Genomic DNA, 19,777 nt, shown 5'->3' with positions numbered 1-19,777 from the left:
AGGTCACCTAGCCCCCCATCTTCTCCAAATTGACCCGGAATTGTCGCGTTTGTTTGTGCTTCGTTTGTGCTGGTTTGTGCTGTAAAAAGTTTCGTTTGTGCTGTTATGAATTTATAGAAATAGCGCATTTTAATTTCACGCGATGACGTCACTCAGCCCCCCATCTGCTCCGAATCGACCCAGAATGGTCGCGTTTGTTTGTGCTTCGTTTGTGCTGGATTGTGCTGTAAATATTTTCCTTTGTGCTGTTTTGGTTTTATAGCTATTTGAAGTCTTATTGTCGGGCGATGACGTCACCCCTCCCTCCGGGGATTCCCCGGAAATGGTCCCGTATATTTTCAATTGGTTTAAGTGCCGTAAACATATTCGTTCAAAAGTGCTTTTATTGATATTCAGAGTTTTATTATCAAGCGACACTGGTAACTCACTGTCATGCTTCATTTTTGTTTTCTTTTTTTAATCCATTCAGGACTGGATCGTACATTGTTTTTTTACTACATTAATCGAATCGCTTTACCTGATCATAACTTCTTGATGCATCTTCCTTGTATTGCCTTCCTGTCCAAAACATGTCTGAAATTCCAATAAAAAGATGTTGTTCCATCTAGACGTGTACTTTTCTTTTTTTTTTTTGAAAGGAGCATCATGCTCTACATTTATTTGCCGTTATGGGGCGCTCAAACAAGTTAAGCACACATTTGATTGAAAAAACAGCCCTTTTTTCTATAGTGAAAAACTGTTGCGTGACATATTTACCTTGAGTTCTCCTTTCATCGGCGGCGAGTTATGATCAGGTAAAGCGATTCGATTAATGTAGTAAAAAAACAATGTACAATCCAGTCCTGAATGGATTAAAAAAAGAAAACAAAAATGAAGCATGACAGTGAGTTACCAGTGTCGCTTGATAATAAAACTCTGAATATCAATAAAAGCACTTTTGAACGAATATGTTTACGGCACTTAAACCAATTGAAAATATACGGGACCATTTCCGGGGAATCCCCGGAGGGAGGGGTGACGTCATCGCCCGACAATAAGACTTCAAATATCTATAAAACCAAAACAGCACAAAGGAAAATATTTACAGCACAATCCAGCACAAACGAAGCACAAACAAACGCGACCATTCTGGGTCGATTCGGAGCAGATGGGGGGCTGAGTGACGTCATCGCGTGAAATTAAAATGCGCTATTTCTATAAATTCATAATAGCACAAACGAAACTTTTTACAGCACAAACCAGCACAAACGAAGCACAAACAAACGCGACAATTCCGGGTCAATTTGGAGAAGATGGGGGGCTAGGTGACCTCAGGATGACCTACATAATAATCGTTAATAACTCAAAAACAGAAACAGCACAAACGAAACTTTTTACAGCACAAACCAGCACAAACGAAGCACAAACAAATGCGACTATGATCCCGAAGTTTTGCGTGGGGTGGGGGGCCAACTTCACGCAGGTCCTGTACCCTCCCCTTCCTGTCACCTATGCTCCTATATAAACGCCCCCGTGCCTTCAGTGTCCCTAGTGGAAACTAATATACAAGAAATATCTAAACTAAATAACATGCCAATAACAATAAACACAAAATGGCTCCTACTAGGGCTGAAACGATTCCTCGAATAACTCGAATAATTCGCTTACAAAAATTCATCGAGGAATTTTCGCTGCCTCGAGGCTTCATTAAGTTTTTTGTTTTTTTTTGCGTCATCAAAACTTTGGTATGAGTATAAAACACGTTTAATGTAGCTGCAGCTACCTACTCCTCTCTCTTACACACAGACACTTCAACACGCGCGCGCACACGCACGCGAGCGCGCCGTGCCCCTTTTAACTTTTAGTCAGCACACAGTTGATCCGTGATCCATACGACCCAGTCGGGAACACGTGATCCGGTCAAACGGTCGGCTTTTCTCCGTTCACTCTCTCCGTGTTTGCAGCTAACATAACGATAGTAACGTCCTCACAGTCTCTGTCATAGGCGCGTCTATGGTCTCTGTAGTCTGTGAGCGCGCTGAATGTACGCGCTGCAGGAGCAGACAGAGATACACTTATAATAATAAACAGGCTGATTAAATAAAATGTCTAATGTCTTCAAAGCTAAATCAAGACAGAACTTGTTTGTGGAATAATAATTTAGCAAATATATATTTAAAGTTTCTCAATTTCCTTATCTGACATAATGATTGATTCTGTGATTGATTCAACAGAACATAATGCTTTCTCAATTAAATGTACTGTAACAGATGTGTAGGCTACACAAAACAGTATTTGCTATTTCAGCCATTAAAACGTGTTTGGCCTGTATTTTTCATCTACCTGCCGCCTTGACCAGTGAATCAGAAAGTTAATTTGGGACCCTGTCAGTAATATGGTGAGCATCGGCTGTAACAAGCAGGCGTTTCCATGGTAACTGCAAAGGAGCAGGTTTGTAGGGACGACCCAAGACGAGTTAAACCTTAATTAAGCAAAAGTATGATTTATTCGATTACTCGATTAATCGACGGGATATTCGATAGAATACTCGATTACTAAAATATTCGATAGCTGCAGCTCTAGCTCCTACACACCGGCCCCTAATTGTTTTAAATAAATAAACAATTACCATAACAAAAAGTTAAAGGAGCTATAAACAGTACATTTTTTTCTTTTTTTTACATCTTTTCAAACAAGCATGTACTATGTGTTAGCATGTAATCTTCCGCAGTGATTCTTCACCGTACATTTCTTCCTTTTAGTCTTTTCATCTTTTAGGGCCAGAGGTTCTAGAACATAGCACCTGTTGGGATGTGGTCTTTACCACCAGTCCTTGCTGTTACAGCTTCTTGGAGCAGACAAATCTTTGTTATTGGTCTTTCCAATATGTTGCTCTTTGTCTGTATTTTAACTGTGCGCACCAAACCTTGTGCATCTGGTTTAGTCTCCAGGATTCTGCCCAGTAACCAGGAACCTCGTGGTGCAGTGGAATCAACCACCACAACAATGTCGCCTGGAGAAAAGCTTCTTCTTTCTTTAGACCATCGTTGTCTTTCTTGAATTAATGGCAAGTATTCCTGTATCCACCGTTTCCAGAAGAGATCTGCCATATACTGCACCTGCCTCCATCTGCGCTTAATGTATAGATCCTGCTTTACGAAGAGTCCAGGTGGTAGTACTGGCTTGGTTTTCAACAGAAGAAGATGATTTGGGATGAGTGCTTCCAGGTCCGTTGGATCGTCAGAAATTTTGGTTATGGGTCTATCATTTAATATCGCTTCAACTTCACAAATGAAAGTCTGCAGTCCTTCATCTTGAATTTCCCTCGGGATCAATAAAGTATCTATCTATCTATCTATCTATCTATCTATCTATCGTCAAGAATTTGTTGATTAAGAACAGAGCGCATCACATGTCGAACCATGCGGATCAGTCTTTCCCAAACACCGCCGTGATGGGATCCTGGTGGGGGATTAAAGTACCACCTTATTCCACGCTGAAGCATAGCACTATGGATCTTGTCCTGGTTCAAGCCATTCAATGCTTCCCTCAATTCTCTTTCTGCTCCCACAAAATTTGTGCCATTGTCTGATCTTAATGTTGAAATTTGACCTCGTCGACAGATGAATCTTCTTAATGCATGGATACAAGAATCTGTGTCAAGTGTATGTGCAACTTCAAGGTGTACTGCCCTGCTTGCCATGCAGGTGAAGATCACACCATACCGTTTAACAAGACTTCGTCCTCTTTTGATTTCTATTGGACCAAAGTAGTCCACTCCTACATCTGTGAATGGAGGCTTTTCTGGCAGAATCCTCTCGAGGGGCAAATCTGCCATTTTTTGTTCTCCAATTCTTCCTCGCCGTCTTTTACACACAACACAATCTGTTATGATTTTTCTTGCAGCAGAGTTTGCTTTGATAATCCAGTATTTTTTGTGGAGGCGAGCCAACATATGATTTCTTCCTGCATGGCCTAGTTGTTCATGGATATGTCTCAACAACAGAGTGGATATGTGAAGGTCTTTTGTGAGAATAATTGGATGTTTTGACTCCTCAGGCATCGCTAGTTTGTTCAGTCGACCACCTACTCTTAAAAGTCCATTCTCCAGCACAGGATCCAGTTTGTACAAATTACTGCCTCTTTTGACACCATTTTTACCAGATTTTAGTACAGAAAGTTCTTCCTTGAATTTTGTTTTTTGACTGAAAGAAATTACTGCATTTTCTGCTTGTGCAAGATCTTCAGGACATAGACACTGTCCATGGAGCGTTGTTTTAAAGACTTTAATTTCCCTCTCCACTTTCTCCTTTATTTTGCAGGGGTTACTTTCAAAGCCACTCACCATGGTCTGAACCTCCTCTCTTTTTTTAGTCAGCTGTAAGAGGGTTGTCTTTACTTTAAGAAACCAAGCTACAGCAGTTGTGAGATTTCTCCATGATGAGAAATAGTTGATCAGAGTGTTTGTGGGATTCAATGGATTGGTGACAATGGTATTTACTGTAATGTCCTGTTGGATTTCTGGATCATGAATAGAGATTGCAGTTTCCAGGTAAGGGTTTGGCCATTGTTGTTGTTGTTTCCAGAGAAACTCTGGTCCTTTGATCCATCGCCTGCAGTTTAAGAAGCGCTCTGCTGTTAGTCCTCTGGAGGCTTCATCTGCAGGGTTTTCCTTTGCGTTAATGTAACGGATATGATTTTGTGCGTGTTTAGGGCTCAAAGATGACAACACAGATCACTGTTCTCCAGCTTTTATTCCTGTAGAAGACATTAATCTCGCATTAATAGTCTTCTGATTTTTCTCTATGTGCACTCTGCTCCCTCAGCAATGCGGAGTAGCAATGTCTCACAGTAAAAAAACATTTTAAAACAATGGTTTTAACACCTCTCTTCATAACAGTAAATCAAAAACAAATGCCACCTGGTGGCCACATTAATACAGTGCAGTGGGGTGGAATAACTAAACAGAGACAAACTTTACAACTTAAAATAAAAACACATACACATACCTGTAGAAGACATTAATCTCGCATTAATAGTCTTCTGATTTTTCTCTATGTGCACTCTGCTCCTAAACATGCAGACAAGAACAGCGTTTATACAAGCTGTGCTGCAAAATATACGTCACACAAAATTCGCGCCAAAACGGTGGAAACAAAGACATCCATAAAACTTATTAAAACGGTCAAAACAACACAAAACAGCTTTATAACGCGATATTGTACAACAGTAAGCACCATACACCAGAGGCTATGACATAAATAGCTAGATTTATGGAGCGAACAACACAATATCTCTGCAGTTTACATCTAGCACAACTTACCCTCAGCAATGCGGAGTAGCAATGTGAGGGGAGTGACGGGAGAAGCTACGGAAGCTCAGGAGGAGCTACGGAAACCCAGGAGGCTCAAACTAGGTAGAGTGCAAAAAGGACTACAGGCAAATAAGTCAAACAATCAAAAATAAGAGTGACTCATTAAAATAAAATTCACAAATACTTATTACGCCAACAAACATGAATTTAAAGTAATAATAATAAAAGTGCATTTTTAACTCTGTTACATTAACATACCTCCATTGTGTAACTTCAGTAGCATCCCTAACAACGGAAATCCTGTTTGCTACAAATGTTTGGAAGCGTTTTGTCTCGTTGTTTATGTATTCTATCTGTCCAGAAGATGGATTCGTCCAATTTAAGATGCAATTCTCTTTGCAACATCATGTCAACTCGAACAGCGAGGACTGCAGCTGTGAGCTCCATTCTGGGAATTGTTATCTGTTTTAAAGGTGCAACTTGGGATTTTCCTGATATGAATGCAACATGTACTTCATCTTTATTGTTTTCCAGTCTTAGATATGACACTGTGCCGTACCCACATTCACTGGCGTCTGAAAAATGGTGCAGCTGTGCGTATCTGATTTGACCAAAGTTTGTCGGTTTCATACATCGATCCACTTTGAACTCTGCCATCTTTTTAAGATCTGCAAGCCACCCTGTCCACTGTTGACAGAAGGTTTGGGGTATGGTTTCATCCCATCCAAGGGCTTTCTTACAGAGCTCTTGCATAATCAGTTTGGCTGGCAAAGTAAATGGTGATAGAAAACCTAAAGGGTCATATATAGAGCCTACCACAGATAAGATGCCACGTCTTGTGTATGGTCGGTCCTGTGCAGTAATTTGGAATTTAAACACATCTGTTTCAACACACCATTGCAATCCCAATGCCCTTTCCAGTGGCAGATGATCCTTGTCCAAGTCCAACTCCTTGGTTTCTTTTGTTCTGTGTTCTTGTGGGATGGATGCTAATACAGCACGACTGTTGCTGATCCACTTTGACAGTATGAATCCTCCTTTTCTGCAAAGGGCTGTCAAGTCTCCTACCATTTTAATTGCTTCCTGTTCTGAGGATATGGATTTCAAACAATCATCAACATAAAAGTTGTTGAGTACAGTGTTTATTACCTCTGCTGGAAAGTGAGTTTTATTGTCTTCAGCAGTCTTTCTCAATGCAAAGTTTGCACAACTTGGTGATGACATGGCTCCAAAGAGATGTACATTCATCCGGTATTCAACAAGATCTTGCTGCACATCACCGTCAGGCCACCAGAGGAATCTTAGATAGTCTGTATGCTTCTCTGGTACTTTGACTTGGTGAAACATTGCTTTGATGTCAGCCAGCAGAGCAATCGGTTCTTGTCTGAATCTGATGAGAATTCCAATGAGTGAGTTGGTGAGATCTGGACCTTTCAGCAGTTGGCAGTTCAGTGATGTTCCTTTGAAGACTGCACCACAGTCAAAGACCACCCTTAAGGTTCCTTTCTTTGAGTGATACACCCCATGATGTGATATGTACCAGAGCTCCCCATCACCTCCCTTCAGCTGATCTAGTGGTACCTTTTCAGCGTAACCATTGTTTATCATTTCTGAGGAAAGATGTGTACTCGTCATGAAAGTTCTTGTTTTTGGCAAATTTGCGTCTCAGACTCTGGATGCGTTGTTCTGCAATGCAACGGTTGTTCGGCATGCTGGGATTTTCTTGTTTGAAAGGTAACTCTATACAGTAGTGTCCGTCCGCCATTTTATTTCACAATATCCAAGAATTTTACTTCCTCTCTAGACATTTCCTCTGTTTCCTTGTTAGTTTCACTGAAGTCATGGTTGTACTGCTTAATTAACAACTCCTCTAGCTTTACAATGGATATTCGATTGACAGCAGCAGCAGCAGCACAGCCATTTGTGTCTCTAATGATGTCTCCTCTCAGTGGACCATAAATGACCCACCCCAGTAGGGTCCTTGCTGCGTATGTTCCATCTCCTTCGCTGTTAACCAGCTCCCAAGGTTCTAATACCTTTGAATTATTTGTCCCAATAAGAAGATCAATGCCAGAGTCTATTTCATGAATTGTGATATCCTTCAAATAAGGCCATTTTATGAGGTCTTCTTGTCTGGGAATGCTGAGCTGAGAAACAGGCATAGTCCTATGTGTGAACACATCAGGTAGTAGAATGAAATCGTCTTTTTCCAGACTAGATATTTCCAAACCTGAGATATGATGACTGGTAACCTGTTTCACTTGGTTCAATGTCTGCAAAAGAATATTGGTTCTTTGTCCCGTTATATTTAGTTTTCTCATTAAGCTTTCTGTGTAGAGCTGCAGCTATCGAATATTTTTGTAATCGAGTATTCTATCGAATATCCCGTCGATTAATCGAGTAATCGAATAAATCATACTTTTGCTTAATTAAGGTTTAACTCGTCTTTGTCCTGTATATTGTTAAAAGTGTATCTCTGTCTGCTCCTGCAGCGCGTGCATTCAGCGCGCTCACAGACTACAGAGACCATAGACGTGTCTATGACAGAGACTGTGAGGACGTTACTATCGTTATGTTAGCTGCAAACACGGAGAGAGTGAACGGAGAAAAGCCGACCGTTTGACCGGATCACGTGTTCCCGACTCGGTCGTATGGATCACGGATCAACTGTGTGCTGACAAAAAGTTAAAAGGGGCGTGCCGCGCTCGCGTGTGTAAGAGAGAGGAGCAGGTAGCTGCAGCTACATTAAACGTGTTTTATACTCATACCAAAGTTTTGATGACGCAAAAAAAAAAAAAAAAAAAACTTAACGAAGCCTCGAGGCAGCGAAAATTCCTCGATGAATTTTTGTAATCGAATTATTCGAGTTATTCGAGGAATCGTTTCAGCCCTATTTCTGTGCAAAAGGTAGATGTACTCCCATTGTCCAAAAATGCATATGTTTGTAGCACTGTATCTCCCTTTTGGCTTTTTACTTGTACTGGTACAATGGAGAAGATGCAGTTTTCGTCACCGGCCCCAATATGCCCACATGTATGAGGTGAGAGAACAGCATTACCCACGGTTGGTTTCTCATTCATTTCTGAACGTTCAAGTTTCTTCTCCTTTTCCCTTTGTTCAATGTGAAGTATTTGAGGATGATTTTGTTTGCACACATCACATGTCAATCGACTCTTGCAGTCTTTGCTCATGTGTCCTATTTTCAAACATCCAAAACAGATTCCCTTTCCCTTTAGGAAGTCTATTTTTTCTCTGTGCATTTTCCTCTTCATCTGTGGACACTGCGCCAATGTGTGGCCACTCCTATTGCAGAATAAACATTGATAATTGGGGTTTGAAGCATTTCTTTCCTTTCCATTTGTTGTCACATTTTCTTGTGGTTCTATAGGTGTTACAGTTGTTCCAAAACTGCTTCCTCTTGGTCCTGACGTTCCTCTTGATTTAAATGAAGCAGAGCTTTTCACAGTTATAACTGGCTTTGGATCCTGGATGTTTCCGAAAGTGGGTCTGACAGCACCTTTACTTCTTTCTCTATGAAGTCTACCAGGTCTGAAAATCGTGCTCGATGTCCCTGCTGGTCTTGTATTTGACATGCCCTATTTTGCCACTTGTCTCTCAGCTTATAAGGCAGTTTCAGAAGAATGGTCTTCATATTGGAAACAACATTCATTTCTTCCATGTAGCTGAGATGTGTCATTGCATTACAACATCCTCTGAGAAACAACGAGAATGCATGTAACGTTTTTAAATCCTCCGATTTGATTGCTGACCAGGCAAATGCTTTGTCCATGTATGCAGTGGCAATTTTATATTCATTTCCAAAATGATCTTTAAGAAGATGTTTTGCTCTTTGATAGCCTTGGGCTGGAGGCATATGTTGGCAGCTGTGGAACAAGTCTTTTGCATTCTCTCTTGTGTATTGCCCTAGGAAATGTAAGCAGTCACTGTGATCTTGTGTCTTTTGTTCCACTCCTCTCTCAAATGCCCTGATAAAAGTTTCATACAGCAATGGATCGCCGTCGTAAACAGGAATTTCTCTTGATGGCAGGGTGGAAGAGAGATTTTGCTGAACCAGAAGAGCAGTAAGGTCATTTTGTCTCTGAATGATGTCACAGATATCACCTTGGTTGTTTGGATTAAATATAGGTAGTGAATGATGAACATACTTTTGCTCACCTTCTTTCATATAGGTCTGTTCTTTATGCATGGGAAGAGTGTTGGGTTATATGGGTGATATGAGTTTTTATTAATGGTCCATAAGTTGTTTGCTTTGGTTTAACAACCTGCTGCTGAGAGAAAGATTCAGTTTCCTTCCATTTATCCTGTCCTTGTTGTATTTGATCAGGATAATGTTCACTTGTAGGTGCTTTCCACTGAGCTGATCCTTCCTTTTGAGCAGTTGCTTATATCAAGTAAGAGTTCATTCCATCAGATGTTCTGGAACCGTCTCTCCCCTTTAACACATTGATTTTTGCATTTGTTGCTGCCAGCTCAGTCTCCAGTTCCAGTTGTTCCTTCATTCTTTTCTTTTTTTTATAATTCTTTATTTAGGATCATTGCATTTCCAACACATTGTCATTGCAGGTTACATTCTTTCACAGTCTGATCCATTATTCTTTTCCTTTTCTTACTTTTTTATACATCGTATTACAACATTAAACAGAACAAAACATGGGGTGTTATATAAAATTATTAAAAAAAAGGAAAGAAAAGAAGAGGAAAAAACCAAACCAAATAAAAAACAACAACTCAGAGACACAGTTTAATAGGTTTCTCCCTCCCTCTCCTTCAAACATGGGCCGGGCATCTAGGGGAAATGTACATTTTCCACGTCTTCCAAATTTCCTCAAATTTACAGTCCTGGAGCCTCAAAGAGAAAGTAATTCTCTCCATTACATATATTTCATATATAATGTCATACCATTCCTTAATAGATGGGGTATTTGGTTTAAGCCAATTCCTTGTGACTGCTTTCCTCGCTGCTGCACTTAGTATTCCAAACAGTTTCTTAGTTGTAATAATTGTGTTCGTTGAAGATAGGAGTCCAAAAAAAACCTCGTCCCAATTGAAAGTTATTTTTGTCCCAAATATAATTTTTAATTCGGAATGAACCTTGCGCCAAAAAGAGTGTACCTTTGGACAGTCCCAAAACACGAGATAGTGATTAGCATCCTGAGAGCCACATTTCCTCCAGCAGCTGGAGCTTCCTGAATAATGAGGTGATTGAGCAGGGGTTATAAAATCTCTGCAAAGAGTCTTCCAGCCAAATGTCCTCCAGAGAAGTGAGCTTGAGATTCTCCATTGAGCTTCACAATATTCAGTCCATACTTCCCCTGGGATGCACTTATTACTCTCCTTTCCCCATTTTTGTTTGATGTATGTGCTGTCTACTGTTTTGATACCCTGGAGCCCCTTGTAAAGTCTTGATATTACCTTAAGCCCTGAGTCGTCCTTATATGCACTAATAAAGATTTTCAGTAGGTCATTTTCAAAAGCAGCTCCATTTTTTGTCATGGAACTGTTTATGTGATGACGTATCTGCAAAAATCTAAAAAAATCAGTGTTTTTTAAACCATGTAATCTTTTAAGTGTCTGAAAATCATTCATTTTGCCCCGGTCAAAGAAAGTACAATATGATGAGAGACCCCGATGTGCCCATCCCTTATAACTTACGTCCAACTTGTTTGGGGTGAAGTCTATATCATGAGAGCACCATTTAAGAATTTTTATCTCTTCCAATAAATTATTTTTAGTGACAACATTTAACCAAATCTTCAGAGGTAAGTTGATCCAATTATTACCTAATTCGACTAAGTTTTTAATTAGTCTTTTATCTCCTAACCTCGCCTGAATAGGAACCGCTCCGGACACATTCTCTTCAATTTCTTTCCATCTGGCTTGGTAATCAGAGTTGCACCAACAATAGAGGATCATTAGCTGGGCGGCTTTATAATAGTCCTTAAGACAGGGGAGTGCAAGTCCACCACTCTTCTTTGTCAGCTGAAGAATTTGAAATGTTATCCGAGGTTTTCTTCCATGCCAAATGTATCGTGATATTAATTTATCCCATTCATTAAATTGTTTGTCAGTTATTTCAATTGGGAGAGTTTGAAACAAATACAAGATTCTCGGCAAAATATTCATCTTTACTGACTCAATTCTCGACCCAAAGCTTAGTATCGGTATCAAATTCCATCTTGTTATGTCCTCCTTTAATTTTTGACTTAATTGAATAAAGTTTAGAGCATATAGGTTTGTAAGGTCTTTTGGTATGTTAACCCCCAGGTATCTTATGTGGTCTTGGTCCAACTTTAGTTCGATATTAGATTTTATGGTCTGGCTCGGCATGTATTGAAAACTTAGCACTTGAGTCTTTTTAATATTTAAACTGTAGCCTGAGACAGAGCCAAAGACATCCAAAAAGGACAACAATTTCAAAATTGAGCTCTCTGGGTTTGTCAAATAAATTAAAACGTCATCCGCAAATAATGAGATTTTATGTTCCTGGTTGGACATTTTTATACCTACAATCTTATTATCCTGTACGATCCCCTGTCTCAACGCTTCAATAAACATTGCAAAGAGTAGTGTACTAATTGGGCAGCCCTGTCTAGTCCCTCTTTCCAGGTCAAATGAATTTGATATGGCCCCATTAATTTTTATTCTTGCCCTTGGATTGCTATACAATGCTCGAATAGTTTTAATAACAGTCTGATGAAAACCAAATTTCTGTAGTACTCTATAAAGAAACTCCCAACTAACTCGATCGAATGCCTTTTCTGCATCGAGACTCAATAATACTGCCTGAATCTTATTTTCAACTATATGATCAATCACATGTAGCGTTCGGCGGATATTATCCTGTGTCTGCCTTTGTTGAACGAAACCTGTCTGATCTAGACTTATTATCTCGGGAAAGATACTTTCAATTCTTTTTGCCAAAATATGGGTAAAGATCTTATAATCTTGGTTCAGTACACTTATCGGTCGATAGTTTCCACTCTCAAATTTATCTTTCCCCTCTTTTGGTATCAGAGAGATCACTGCTTCATTCCACGAGGGGGGAGTTATGCCTGTTTTTATCACGTGATTATATGTGGCCTTCATCATAGGGATCAGATGGACTTTCATTTCCTTGTACCACTCTGATGGGAAACCGTCTGGCCCTGGTGCTTTATTGGGTTTTAAATGCAATATTGCCCTTTTAATTTCTTCATCCGTAATTTCACTTATAAGAAGTTTATTTTGTTCATCCCTCACTTTGGGTAATTTTATCAGGTCAAAAAAGGCTTCCATCTTCAATTCGTCTATTTTAGGTTGTGTATATACATTTTTGAAAAAACGTACAAATATGTTTGCTGGATTTCTTTTGCTTTGTAGTGTGTGGAGTTTGTTAGAGGATCCCTTATTTTAAATATTGTGTTCTCAGCCTGCTGTTTTTTTTAACTTGTAGGCAAGTAGTTTAGCCGATTTCCCCCCTGCCTCATAATATCTTTGTTTTAGAAAGATCATCTTCTTTTTAATGTCATTTGAATATATTTTGTTTAGTTTATTCTTCTTCCTGTCTATTTCTTTTTTTGTTTCTTCATTTAATGTCTCTTTATGCATGTTCTCTAATTTCTTTAAATCTGTTTGTAAACTTTCCAATTTTTTTTTCCTCTGCTTTTTTAGGTTGGAACTGTATCCTATAATTTTCCCTCCAAGTACAGCTTTGGATGCGTCCCAAAGAATCAAAGGAGATACTTCCCCATTATCATTTTCCTCAAAATAATTTTGAAGATCTGTTTTTAGTTGCTCCCTCATCTGGCTTAGAATTCCAGTATTTAGCCTCCAAATTGTATTTTTCTTTTCAAAGCCTAATCTTAACTCCATCAAAATTGGTGCGTGATCTGACAAATCCATGTTCCCTATGCTACAATTCATCACCCTTTCTAAATCCCTTTGAAACATAAAAAAATAGTCAATTCTGGAGTATACCGAGTGAGGGTGGGAAAAAAAAGTATAGTCCCTCTTTTTTGGATTCAGATCTCTCCATATGTCTAAGAGTCCGAGCTCCCCCATCATTAATTTTATATTTCTGGCTGTTTTCTTTTCTTTTGAGTGATATGGTTTCGATGTATCTAAGGTTGGGTGTAGTCTAACATTAAAGTCTCCTCCACAAATAAAGATACCCTGTGCCTCTGGGATCAATAGGTCAAAAATGTGCTTATAGAATTTCCATTCAGATCCTGGAGGGGCGTAAATATTCAAAAAGGTGACCAAAACACCCTACAGGTTTCCCCGGACCAGTACAAATCTCCCATCTATGTCCCTCTTTTCATATAAACACTCGAAGTTTAGTTTACTAGCAATTAACGTTGCCACCCCTCTTTTGGAGCCCTGACTACAGGAGGAGGAGTACTGGTTAAATCTCCATCTCTTGAGTTTTTCATGCTCAGTTACATTTAGGTGAGTTTCTTGAAGGAAAGCCACATCTATTCCTTCCCTCTTTAATTTTGCCATTACTTTACTCCTCTTGATGGGATTCCCAAGACCGTTTACATTGTAAGTTGCTATTTTAAGTGACTGGATGTTTTGCATTGTGAGACGCAAAGTATATTTTGATGCCCTTCAGCCCTATACATAAATTAAATTTTACACCCCTGGTGCTACAATGAACCGTAGCCATCCCGTGAACAATGAACAGTAATACATTAATAAACGAAAGAAACCATTCGTCAACATTAACTTCCACAGATAAGGCCATTCTAATGGCCTTGTGACTCAGATGGAACTTGAGTGTAGAGGGAAAATCTCTTGTCCCTAGTGTTGGGGGAGAGCCCTCTTCAGCCTTTAAGCTGATATTTAGGTCTATAACATCCAGTACTGGCTGGCCCGACACATTATTTGTCCTCGATATGCCCTTAAATATATCTCACTGACACAATCAGATTCATATCTGGAAGAAAAGTTTGTTAACGCAGGCAGACACGTACCCGCATTGTCCTCAAAGATTAGCTCTGACACATCACATTAAAAGGATTTATCCATCGTTCTGGCGGCGGAAAGCCTGGAGCCTTATCCCGTCTCCTGGTGGATCGCCATGTCAGCTGGTTAATCTGGTCCAGGAGGGTCGTCGGCTCCTTCATCACCGTCACCGGTATCCCCCTCTCTGCCATGTCCGCCGTTGCCTCTTCGACCGAGTTGTACATCACCGTACCATCCTCGTAGTGCACTCTCATTCTGGCCGGGAAGGGTGTCTGAAATCGGATGCTTTTTTCTTTCAGCGCCGCTTTAGCTTCTGCGTATGCTCTTCTTTTCCTCAGCAGATCCGGTGCATAGTCGTGGTCCAGGTGGATTCGCGACCCCTGAAAATCTTCTTCCTTCTAGGTCCATCAACTTAGCCTCTGTTTGCATCTGAAGTTTAACTAGCTCCGCTAAAACCTTCTCAGAGGATTGGATGCGGGTCTCGGCTGTGTCAATTCGTTCCTCTGCTTCCTCCATTCTTTTGTCAATTTTCTTAATGTCCTCTCTTATGCCGTTAAGTTGTTGGCCGAAATCCCGTCTAAGTTCCCGGAGTTCTGTCAGGATTAAGCCCAGGCTAGCTTCCTGGCTCGGCTCATCTGCCGTGTCATCTTGCGGGACGTCCTCCATGTTGCTAACACTGCTAGCTTCCTCGTCGTATTTATTTCTTTGTGTTAGTCTTTTCTTCGCTTTTTGGGGCATGTTCTTTCCCCTACTGTGTCCCCACTTGTTGTAACACTTCTTCAAGAAAATTCGAGTTATATATGGACACTTTTAATTCCCACTGGGAGCCTATTGCTCTATGCTGCCATTGTGTACTGCGCCAGACCGGAAGTCTCCTTCATTCTTTTCAATTGCTCCTCTTGGGCTTCAAGTTCATGTTTTTTCCTCAAGGCATCAGCTCTTTCCATGAGTGCAGCCTTTTCTGCCTGTGCTTTAATGTAGGCAGATGATATTGAAGATGCACGTGATGAAGAGCGATATTTGTGGCTTGATTTTGGTTTTGAGGCGTTTGATACACTGTCATCAGGTCCAATAATATCTGAGTTTACCTCATCTTGTTGTGTTGCAATTTGACCTTCAACATTGATATGTGGTGTTTGTCCAACTTCAGATAACCACAGTTTAACATCTTGTACAAAGCCATCCTATTTTTCCATTTTTTGATTAACAATTGATTTTGCTTTTCATATTCATTTTCAGGCAGTGGTAAATTCATCAATGACTCGTGGTTTTCTTTGGCTTTTTATTAATTGTTCCAAGGTAGATTTGACATCAGTTGTATTTTCATTTAATTTCATGAGCTCTTTTAGCACTTCCATTGATTTTTTAGCTTGTTTAAATTTTGAGTTTCTTGACTTCTGACATGTTTCAATGAATAAAAGCATGCCTTTTGCAGTTGGTCTGATAACTCGTTTTTCCTTCTCAGAATCCTTCTCAACATCGCCATCATGTGGCGGAACATCGGAATTGACAGCAGACTTTTTTTTTTTTTTGAATGAAAACGCCGTGCGTCAACGATACAATGTTTCAAACAGCTGATGTCTTTAAAGACTGTAGCTTTCAGTTAGCCGACTCCACCGTAGCCGCTGTCCAATACAGCGCTTCTTGTAGCTTATCCAATAAAGCTTAATGATTGCACACATACCCAGTCCTTAGAGCTCCGGTGGTTTCCAATCCTCCTGCAGCAATTAGTGTAGGGCCGGTGTCAATTCCAGTTGATCGGTGATGGCCATCAGGTTTGTAAAACAAAACAATCTTTGTCAACATCTCAATCCTCTCATAGAGCGTAGTTCTCACTTAGTTGTAATGGCAATTTTCCAATTTGTACGTCTTTTTATTTGATTGCCATTAACAGGCAGGCAGGGATGAAGTTTTAACGCAGAGGCAAATCATGACAGTCCAGTTGTAATTATTGTTGACTTGACGGTTTATAGTAGTGAATTGATGATGATAAAATGAGAACAAAACATACCATTTTCCATTGGTTTTTCTTAGTGCTGGTGGTAACATGAGTGCTGGTCTGGTGAGAACTGTTTGTGCTCCCCCTACCTGTTCCCTCCCCTTCCTGTCACCTATGCTCCTACATAAACACCCCCGTGCCTTCAGTGTCCCTAGTGGAAAATAATATACAAGAAATATCTAAACTAAATAACATGCCAATAACAATAAACACAAAATGGCTCCTACAGAAGGGTACTTTTTTAGTGTCTTATTGTTGCGAATGAAAACAGGGAACTGGACCCAATTGTAGTGTAGAACCAATAAACTACTTAGATTATAGTAGTCGCCAGTGTTGTCTTTACTCCTGCCTGTTTTACCTTCCTGTTGATTGTCCTCACCTGTGTCTGTGTTTGATCACCCCGGTCTATTTAATCACAGTGTTCCTTGCCTTGTATAAGATTTCTCATGTTAGTGTTTCCCATTGATGGAAATTAAAATCTAATCTTTTAAATTAAGCTCCAGTGGGTAAAGTGATGTGACATTTTCCAGATAATATATTAAACGTGTAACCACTTGATGATGGCAGGGAATAGGCACAGAATCAGAGGTTCCACTTTGTCTACAGGGGACGCCAAAATAAACACAAACCGAATATTGCGCACAGGGTTTCAATAGTTGTGAAAGCTGATCATTTCCTTGGCACCCTGCGTTATGATTCTCCATTTTCAGTGTCCGTATTAAGCCATTATATGACAGTTTTTAAAAGTTACAACAACATTTCCACAGAGGATTTAAGCAACAAAACAAAAAGCTGACCGTAAACTTAATGCAGGTGTGAAACTCCTGACTGGATGTTTCCTCCATGAGAGTCATATTCTGCTGCAGGGACCTCAGAGAGACAGTCATCACCAGGGTCTCATTGGGCTTCAAGAGGCTCGCACAGAACGGCGTTTCAGCTCCAGCCTCGATGACTGCAGGAATGGTGACCATGAACTGCCTGCACACAACAAATTGAGCATCAAAGTATTAAACTTAAACTAAACTTACAATCAAACAAAAGTGTGAATTTGAGAAACAATAAAAGTGAACTTACGGCCCTGCCACTGCTTGATCCACACACATCAAACTCAGGTAGACAAACAGTGTCCATGTTAACGTCTGAACCCCAGGACGACCCATGGCTGACTGTGATAAACTCCAAAGACCACCTGTATAGCTGCCAAAAATCGACGCACCTTCCCGGAAAATAACACAGCCCACTTGTTTATTCTGGGCGGCTTGTTATTCAATCATTACGCATGAATGAAGCCAGTTCAACAAGTCCTGTTTGTTTGTTGTTGGGGGTTTTTTTTATGTCAGAAGGCCTGCATTTAAGCAACAATTTTTAGTATATGTCATATTAACGATCTGAGAGCACAAAAAGTATACATTTCAAGTATACTTTCTCTCCTCTCGCCTCACACACGTTGTGAAAGGTATGACGTAGGAGCGCAGTTATCTTGCGATAAGTCCGCAAGCGGGTGTAAAATGGGCCCAGAGCATCTGTGTACCCCACTTGAGAAAGGTTCAAAGCTTGTAAAGCCAATTCTAATGGTTTACAAATATGTGTGCATGGAGTCATAAACCGTTTGTACAGTTTTGGAAACATACAGTAACAACCAAATCCCAGAAGAAGACAGAGAGGACACAGTGTGTTAATAAAAAGGAAAAAAAAATGTTATTATTGGTACAACTTAAAATGTCAGTCTGTAAAAACAGCTGAAACAATTAAAATAAAATAGCTGTAAGTTGTGATATTATTTAAAGATATTTAACAGGTAAGAAGTGATGTCATACTGTAAATAAGGGTGGATCTACTGTATCTCTTTATTTTTAGAGAGACACATATATACACATATAATTATTATGATTATTATTAGTAGTATTATTAGACGGTGTGTTGATTTAAAATTTTAAAAACAGATGAACAGATCATTCTGGTTATTGTGGTTGATCTGAGACATAGCCACTCAACTCAAATTAGGGTCTTAACCAACCACTAGGTGACACCATTACGCCGAGTGATGGAGAGGTCACTGAGAGTGGCTCAACTTTGTTTCTTTAGACCTACTTAACTAGTTTGTGTCTTCTTTCTTTGTTCTTCTATATTTAGACAGCAATTTAAAAAAATATATCATTCATTTCTTCTTTTCTTGGTTCACTGTTCATCAAGATTGATTTTGTCCAGGGGTTATTTTTTTTGTAATCACTCTCTTTATTTAGACACAACATAATTTCACTGTTAACATGGATTAATACATTGGATGTTGTGCTTTATTTTTGTTGATTTCATGGTGTTTTTTTTGCAGTAAGCTGTACTGTAATATTACTTAAAGACATTTAACAGGTAATAAGGGTGATGTTTATATAAATACTGTAAATAAGGGTGGATATATCTGTCCACTTTTTGCAAAGACCTGAGTGCATCAGCATTTTCAATGAATTATTTTAAGGTTTTAAACCAATTTTGTCTTTGCGTAAAACAAACCAAGCTTCTTTGTAAATTATGTTTTTTTGTTTTTTTGTTGACATATTTAAATTCTCTGATTTACTAACCTAATCTCTTCTCCACTTCTTCCTTCTTCTTTATTTAGACAGAACGTTAAAAAAAAATCACTCAAGGATTTAATTTAATCTCTTCTGGATTCACTAATTTCCCCATTTTTTAAATCAGGGTGGTTTATTTGTGAATGTGTAATGCATCCGACAACATTCAAATCTACCATCAATCTGTTTGTGTGTGGAAGATCAAAAGGATTGCAGCAATAGCGCTTTTCTGCATAGGAACCAGAAGAACTTGGGTTATCCATTTCTCAAGACGTCACGGCAGATGTGGAAGCAAAATACATGCAAGTTTAAAAATAATGGACTCGGACACCTGTTCATTATTTTTTACATCTTCAATACCCAACAAAAACTATACAGCACAAATACCCTAGATCCTTGAAGCCCCAACCTACAAAGCCCACCCTAATGCTCCGAAAGGCCAAAAACAGGGCAAATTCAAGGCAGAATTTAACCCAGAAGCAGCTTAGACAAGATTTTTTGGTCTCTTAGGCTTCCTGACATGCTCGCAAAGACTGATGTGATGGTCAAATAGATCAATAAACACAGGGCATTTTTTGCATTTTTCGTTCCGAGGCCAACTTTGACAGATTCTAATGCAGAGACAATCTGACAGAACAACTTCTTTTTTGGCCCAGCTAATCTAAAGTAGTAAGCCATTCCAGGAAAAAAAATCTAGTTTATACAACCACCACGTTCAGGAGATACAGGTTTATGAGTGTGACACAAGTGTCATTTTTTCCATTTAAAATCTCAGTTTATGCAAAAACTAAACCATCCAGGCATTTTCAGCATTACAAAGCACATAGCCAGTGTGTAAAGGCCTCCGAAAAATGGCTTTGTTTAAGGGCTGTTACCGCAGACCATCGTTTGTGGGTAAAAATGGGAGTATTGTATTTCTGGAACTATACATGGAACTACAGAGCTACAGTT

The 19,777-nt window shown here is 39.5% G+C and overlaps 1 protein-coding gene across 1 annotated transcript in view; it reads right to left on the bottom strand.

The window, feature by feature from the left end:
• The window catches only part of LOC306830018 (alpha-2-macroglobulin-like protein 1), a 40,360-nt gene extending 24,022 nt beyond the window's left edge, over positions 1-16,338 (bottom strand). Inside the window, exons 1-2 of the mRNA XM_079353235.1 lie at positions 16,272-16,338; positions 15,945-15,975 (exon numbers count right to left, since the gene is read on the bottom strand). Coding sequence (XP_079209361.1) covers positions 15,945-15,975; positions 16,272-16,309 — 69 coding nt within the window. The 5' untranslated portion in view covers positions 16,310-16,338. The remainder of the gene's footprint in view (positions 1-15,944; positions 15,976-16,271) is intronic.
• Positions 16,339-19,777: the final 3,439 nt, after the last annotated feature.

Source organism: Symphodus melops (assembly GCF_947650265.1).
Source record: "Symphodus melops genome assembly, chromosome: 10".
In the NCBI taxonomy this organism is placed as follows: domain Eukaryota; kingdom Metazoa; phylum Chordata; class Actinopteri; order Labriformes; family Labridae; genus Symphodus; species Symphodus melops.
This window is presented reverse-complemented; position numbering and strand designations above follow the sequence as displayed.